This window comes from Lipotes vexillifer, unplaced genomic scaffold (genome assembly GCF_000442215.2).
Source record: "Lipotes vexillifer unplaced genomic scaffold, Lipotes_vexillifer_v1.1 scaffold137, whole genome shotgun sequence".
NCBI lineage: Eukaryota > Metazoa > Chordata > Mammalia > Artiodactyla > Lipotidae > Lipotes > Lipotes vexillifer.
This window is the reverse complement of record NW_006775780.1, coordinates 1,502,777-1,510,513: the sequence shown is the minus strand read 5'-3', so window position 1 is coordinate 1,510,513 and position 7,737 is coordinate 1,502,777. Positions and strand designations below refer to the sequence as shown.

The 7,737-nt window shown below is 42.5% G+C and overlaps 1 protein-coding gene across 1 annotated transcript in view; it reads left to right on the top strand.

The window, feature by feature from the left end:
* Positions 1–1,633: 1,633 nt before the first annotated feature.
* The window catches only part of SPTLC3 (serine palmitoyltransferase long chain base subunit 3), a 128,120-nt gene continuing 122,016 nt past the window's right edge, over positions 1,634–7,737 (top strand). Inside the window, exon 1 of the mRNA XM_007450199.1 lies at positions 1,634–1,741. Within this exon, the coding sequence (XP_007450261.1) occupies positions 1,634–1,741 (108 nt within the window). The remainder of the gene's footprint in view (positions 1,742–7,737) is intronic.

Here is a 7,737-nt window from a genome sequence, read left to right as displayed (position 1 = left end):
ATGAGGCTTGACAACAGGACTATGTCTGTCTTTTTGTTGTGTTTCTTGTTTGTTTGTGCCTACTGACCTAATAAATGGGTTTCTTTTCTGAGCGTCTGATGTTAAAGAAGCCTCCATTCAGGAGAACCATGAGGGCGAGGATTCAACAGGCTGTAAATGATTGACACTGTCCAACCAACCATGTCACCACAATGCCTTTAGATGGTGAGAGGAGAAAACAGACCTCTCTGGTGACGGGTGCATTGAGAGAATAGGAGTTGATGAGTAAACCAGAGGCGTCAGGACTGGGATGCTGCCTCACAACACCTATGTCTGTAACAAACTGCTTCACCAGACGTTAGCCCACAAAAAATGTTTTATCTCATCTTATAGCTGGAGAAACTGAGGCAGAAAGAGAGAAAAATCGCTTTCCCAAGGTCCCATGATCAAGGTGATGCAGCTATAATGAGAAACCAAATATCCTGTCTCCCAGACTTCTGTCTTACCGGAATTCTGGATGAGTCAGTACCTCTCATTGATGTCATTGGGGTTTTTTGTTTTGTTTTGTTTTTTCATTTTCACCAAGAACTTTTTTTTTAATTAATTAATTTATTTTATTTTTGGCTGCATTGGGTCTTTGTTGCAGTACACGGGCTTCTTATTGCGGTGGCTTCTCTTGTTGCGGAGCACAGGCTCTAGGCACGCGAGCTTCAGTAGTTGTGGCACGCGGGCTCAGTAGTTGTGGCACACGGGCTTAGTTGCTCCACGGCATGTGGGATCTTCCCAGACCAAGGCTCAAACCCGTGTCCCCTGCATTGGCAAGTGGATTCCTAACCACTGAGCCACGAGGGAAGTCCTGATGTCACTGGTTTTAACATAAGGTGGGTTCTGAATTGTCTTTTTGCCATTTTTGTATTATGGTAAAATATACATTACACAAAATTTACCATTTTAACCATTTTGAAGTGTATAGTTCAGTGGCATTCACATGGCAATCATCACTACCATCCATCACCCCAACTCCTTCCATCTTCTCCAACAGAAGTTTGTACCCATTAAACAGTAGCTTCCTATCTCTCCTCCCTGTGGCCCCTGGCAACCACTTCTGAATGTTATTTCACCGCAAAAAGAAGTGTTGACTTTGACCTTGGTTTACAAACAAAAATGTAATTAGATGCAGGAGGGAGGTGAGAAGGGGATAGACATCAATTTGGCACTGACTGTCCTCCGTAGGAGACACCTGGGGAGTGTACAGTGACGAGTGTGTGTGTGTGTGTGTGTGTGTGTGTGTGTGTCTTTAAAAGATTCTCCACCTCCCTGCTGGCCTCCTCACAGTTTGCCACTGGCTTTGCAGCCTCCTGGTTGCCTCAGTCCAGACAAGGAGCTGGCAAACTCCTCTGTAGTTTCAGGGGCAGTTCTGTTACCATGGAGGCCACATTCTGATTTGAAGAGTGTAAAGGTAATGATTTGTTTTTAGCTTCAAAGATCTTCCCAAAAGATAGGCTGTCGCTCTTCTTCTGGAAAAGCCTGATTGGTAGGATTCCTTCAAGCACTCAGTCTGAAGTGCTTTATCCCATTCCCTCACCAGCTTCAAAAGTCAAGCTTGCCAAGAGCCTCTGGAGGAAAATCTGCCACTTCCATCAATTTCACACAAATGGTTGATCCTGGAGGTGGTGCTATTTGCAATGGAACACTTCACAATCAGAGTGACCACTGTCACAGAAAAAACTGCACAAGGAACGGGATGGTGAAAGAAGCCCAGGTAAGAGGCAATCCCTCCCCCTTACTCTGAGTGATCTGAACATTTCAATATTTGTTGTAAAGCTGTTTGAAGCTGTCCTAGCTGAAAGTTCTTGGCACGAAGTGTTTTCTGTGTTTTGACTCTTCACTTCAGCTAATTTCAAATGCTTGGCTACTAAAAAGTTTGGATGTGGGTTAAGGAGGGAATTTCTTCTCTGTACAAGAGAGGACACACGTAGATCCAAGAGCCTTAAACCCTTAACATAAACACATCCCTGCTAGACTTTTGTTTTCTCTCAAGCATTTTGGAGAAAACAGTTGTGAAGGCTAAAACTCTCCAGCTAAATTTCAGTCTATCAGGAAATCACAACAGACTGAATGCATCATACTTCACAGGGGAAAAAAAGAGGAAGTGAAAGTAAACGCTGCTGAGATTACGTGGAGTAGGTTTTCCCCTGGTACGTGAGGAGTGCCTCTCGGATTAAAAGGGGACTTCTTTTTGGTGTTTGGTGGGGCCTTGTCATAGCTTACAGCTTGATTCGGGGCCAAAGTCTTTCTTTGAAACTTGACATCACAAGCATTCCTTTTTAAGACACTTCAGAAAGTGCGGCTTATTGTTACAGGCTGCACACAGGAACCAAACAGACTTTGAATTGTTTTCCCATGTGATATTTTTTGTAAAATTTTTGGCTCCTGCTCTGACAGAATGTTTGAGGGGAATGTACTGAGGAAGAGGAAGAACCCAAGAAATGTTGTCAGCTCATTCAAAGAGGGAGCCAGGTCTGCAAGCTGCTTACGAACAGGCAGGCCATCGCCAGCTTCCCATTGGATGCCCAGGCCCTCTGCTCTGAGCAGCAGGGGTGAGTTCACCTGCTTGGGAGCAGATTAGCATAGCCAAACAGGCAGCTTCACCGCTGCAAAGTGAGAAGCTGGGCAAGGAACCTGTGCGGGAGAACAGGGGTCGGGGGTGGGGAGGTTGGGCAGTGAGATTGTTCTAAGATCCCAGGACAGGTGGGGCTGGCTGGGGGCCAGCCCACCATTCAGTGAAGGAAATTTGTGTGTCCAGTGGAATGAAACAGGTGTGGGGGGTGGGGCACTCTGGAGCCCGGGTGTGAATAGGCTGTGGTCCCCAAATAGGTTCCCCTCTTAACAAAAGGCATTGCCCTAGCCTTGGAATTGTCTCCCTAAAACCTCAGGTCTGGCCTCTCCCAGATGAGTATAATATGAAGAGAAAATACTCAACTCTCATTCTTTGCACGAGGGCAATCATACTAATACCCACCATCTATTCGTCGCTGTATCAAATCAGACCACTACTACTCAAGACACTCTTTGCCCCTAAAATGGCTGTAACACTGGCCACTGGCCACTGTCCTTCTCAGCCTCTGGACCATTCTGACCCTGAAGCCTCTCATTTGGGTAGAGATGTCCTCAAAGCCATTCTCTCTCTCTCTCTACTTTATCTTGGTTTTGGAACCACCTTCTAGTGTCTGAGGTTAGAGACTTAGCTAAATGGTTACAACCATTCCTAAGGACAAGAACCAGGATCCTAAAGGTTCATTACTAAGTGCTCCTACAAGACTGTGAATATCTTTGGACACTGAAGCTTCCCTAAGAGCAGCAGGAAATATCAGGGAAGCTACTGCCTTTTCCAACAGCTCTTTCTGAAGGAAGGACCATCCAGAACCTATTTGCTCAGATATATTTAGGTGTTACTTAGCTGAAATTGGCTCCCACTGAGAGCCTCAATTATGGCTTAAAAAGTATGTTCCAGAAAGAAGAAACCCTGCTGAGTTCTTAGTGCAGTAGGGCAGACAAAGGCCTGTTTTCCCTTCTGTGATATGGATGAAGTTGTCTTTACTATCATGATCCTTAGTCACTGGTTTTAGTCCATTTTGCTTTGAGGACCTTAAACAAACTGAGCCTTTACCAAAAACCTTGAAGCTTGAACCCAGTCCTCGTAGAACACTCACTCTTGGAACCCAGCCACCACATCTGAAGGAAGCCCAAGCAGCTCAAGAGAAGCCCAAGTAGAGAGAAACCAAGTATCCTTGCTGTGCGCCTAGGCAAGATGCAGCACCAGTTTGTAAACTGTGTGAGTCAGCTACCTTAAAAGTGGATCCTCCATCCCTGGAGTCTATCTGTTCCAATTATACTTCACGGAGTATACATGACTTGTCCCCACTGGGCTCTGCCCAAATTACAGATTCTTAAGCAAACAAATGATTGGGGTTTTTTTTAAAGCTGAGTTTGTTTATCAGACTTTTTATTTTTAATACCTTTATTTATTTATGGCTGCATTGCGTCTTCATTGCAGTGCACGGGCTTTCTATAGCTGCGGCGAGTGGGAACTACACTTCACTGTGGTGCACGGGCCTCTCATTGAGGTGGCTTCTCTTTGTTGCTGAGCATGGGCTCTAGGCATGTGGGCTTCAGTAGTTGTGGCATGCAGGCTCAGTAGTTGTGGCTCATAGGCTCTAGAGCGCAGGCTCAGTAGTTGTGGTGCACGGGCTTTGTTGCTCCGCAGCATGTGGGATCTTCCCAGACCAGGGCTTGAACCCGTGTCCCCTGCATCGGCAGGCGGATTCTTAACCACTGTGCCACCAGGGAAGTCCCAAGCAAACAAATGATTGTTGTTTTAAGTATGGTGGTGGTTTGCTAAGCAACAATAAACATGTAAACACATGTATATTCTATTTCTTTAAAATGCCTAGAGAAATCATTGTACAGTCTCATTACAACCATTTTCAGTGCTTTCATTTTGAGGAAAGAGTTTGTTTTGGCCATCAATCTTTGGCAAAGATGCCTTTCCCTAAGCTTTACACTTTTGTTGTGTTTTATTTTGTGTTTTGTATAAGGACTGTATGCTTAAGATGAGTGTCTGGCTGGTAAAACCAAATACAATGAACTCAAATATCAACTACACAAAAGCACAATCATTTGAGTGCTGTCAAATCTGAAGTGTAATTATTCAATCTGAGGAGGTCTGTAACTTGTTGCCTTATCTATGAAGAAAGAGCAGGCAAAGAAGCATGTATGTGTTCTGGTTCAGATGTTTTGTTAATTAAATGAATACGTGTTTTAAAGTATATTTAATATCTGCCAATTATAAATTAATTTTGTCTATTGGTTAAAGTTTCCTAGAAAATGATTCTCTTTAGAAACACAAGTAGAGGTAGATTGACGTTAACCTAATTACTCTCAAGAAATCCACTACATTTATTCTGAAATACACTTGATTTAATCTTTCTACTAAGTATTGTCACCTTGTCTCAATTGACCTGAACTAATGTAGTTTTACTGGAATTCTAAAGTATATCAACCTGTAAATTCATGTGATAAGAAGTTGTTGCCACCATATTAGAAAGAAAGTCATTGGACCAGTAATTCACAATTTAGATTAAACCTTTGGAAACAAACACTATGAACATAGTTCAGAGAAGTATTCAGAATTGTTCTCCACAATGTACTTCCTCCATCACAGTTCCCTCTAAATCCTGCTCCAACCAAAAGTTTTGCCACATTGAAGATCATTTGATTACAGCAGAGGTTAAGATTACAAATGCCCAGCAGGCTGGTAAGGCCTGGTGTGGACAACAGGAAGGGGTAAGCAAGGGTTTACCTGAACAAAGGTCATTGTCACCATGAGAGAAAGCAGGTCCCATGTTGGCAGATCTTATGATTTTCAAAAGAAACCGGAAATCCAGATGGAGTGGGAGGGAGAGAGAATATCCTGATTTTTAAGTATTGGCATCTAATGCTTCAAATTTCCAATAGTGTAGAGTTCGATGAGACATTGCTACCAGCCACAAATCTGTAATCTCTGAACTATAGGCAAATAGGATGAGAAAAATAAGAGGTCATAAATAGAGTGATTCAGGGAATTTGGATCTTCTTAATTTAGACTTACTTTATATTTTTTAAAAGCAATAGATGTATCTTACATCTTAATTTTCCTGAGCTGTTACATTAATACTTGATCCTGGAGTATGCAAGTTTTAGGAACAATTATGACCCAACCAGTTGTACTAGATTTCTCTGACTAACCCTGATTTCAAATATTAGGTGACAAGATGTCATAGAACTGATACCATTTCACTGCTCAAGCTTCATCTCTCAGACTTTGTAGGAAGTGACACACACACCTTTTGTTAGACAATGCACTCATATAGCTTGGTCACCATTATTTTTCTCTAGATGTGGCATAACTGGGCCTTCAACAGTTGCCCAGGAAAAGGCTATGTGTAAATTATGATTATCCTGTCAACTACAACTTATACCTGACTGTTCTTTCTCTGCCATGTGGAGCTTATCCTTTTGGAAGTCAAAAATCCTTTGAGAAGCTGATAGATACTTTCTGTATTACAGAATTTTCCACGTAGAGGATTCATGTGTTTCCTGACTTTCTCAGATCCCCAGGTTAAGAACCTCAGCTCTCACACCCTGCTCAGAAGAACCAACAAATCAGCCTTTCCAGAGAAGACAGGGTAAAGGGATTCATAAATTGATCTATCAAGGAGAGAAAACCAAACATAAGCCAAAATGACTCAGACCACAAGCCCACATGTGGTATTAATTTATTTAAAAATTTATATTAGAATTTTGTACCCCACTTTATAATACTATTTTAATAATATTTATTTTACTATAAAACTACTTTTATATCCTCCTTGAAAACCTTGAGTATAAATGAACTCCCCAGGAAGATAATTCTTTCCTGGTGGCTTTTCATACGCCAGCACCCCTCAGGATTTCCCAGGGAACCACTTAAGGAAGAATGATAGTTGGAAGACAAGCTCTGACATCAGCAGAATTGGGTATGAGTACTAGCTTTGCTCCCTACCAGCTGTGCCACATTGCGAAAGTAGCATCACGGCTCTGATCCATACCTCACAAGGCAATGGTGAAGATTAGATGAGAGAGTGTATGTAAGACTCCCAGTAACTATCGCACGTGTAGTAGATACTTGATAAATAGTGACTATTATCTATTAAAGTCTGCCTGCAGCTCTTACCCCTCTACTGCTATTGTAAGAGTGTTCAGTACAATGCCTGGCACGTAATAGGTGCTCAATAAATGATAGTCTTAAATCCTTGAATTCCCTCATCCAATGGTGACTTCATTTTACTTGGTCTGTCAGCAGCACTTGACACAATAATTGCTCCTCCTCCTTCAAGCCCTTTTCTCTCTTGGCTTCCAGGTTATGACCCTCCTATATCACCAGCTGTTCCTTTACAGTGTCCATTCCTAGTTTTCCTCAACTCCTTGATATTTGAACAATAGAGTGACACAAGGCTCAGTCCTTGTACCCATTCTCTTTTCTAACTGCAGATTTCTCCTGATGATCTGACCTTGTCTCATTACTATATGTACATGTATATATGTGCAGCTGTGTGTATGTGTGTGTGTATGTATGTATGTATGTATGTATATATATATATATATATATATATATATATATGTCATTTCCAACTGCTTCCTTGATCTTTCGCTTGGATGACCAAAGGCATCTCCAACTTAACATGTCCAAAACTGAGCCCCCGAAACTCCCTCCCTCTGTCCCTAACGTGTTTCCTTTATAGTCTTTCCCATCTCAGTAAATGACAACTCTATCCTTCCAGTGGCTCAAACCAAAAACCTGGGTATCGTTCATGACTTTTTCCTTCTGTACTCAATGAGTCAGCAAATTCATGATCCTACCTTCACAGGATATCCAGAATCTGACCACTCCTCACCTCCCCACAGCAACCACTCTGGTCTCAGCCACCACTATCTCTCACCTTGATTGTTACGGGAGCCTCATGCCTTTTCCCTGTGTCCCAGTTATTCATTACAGAATGACAACCCATCCCAAAACAGAATGACATTAAACAACAACTATTTTGTTATGCTCATGGATTCCACTGGGTAGGAATTCAGAAAAGACTCAGTGGAGACAGCTCTTCCCTGTTCCAGGATATCTGGGGCCTCAATTGGCTGGACCTAGAACAGCTGAGCCAGGAGGATTCGCCTGCAAGA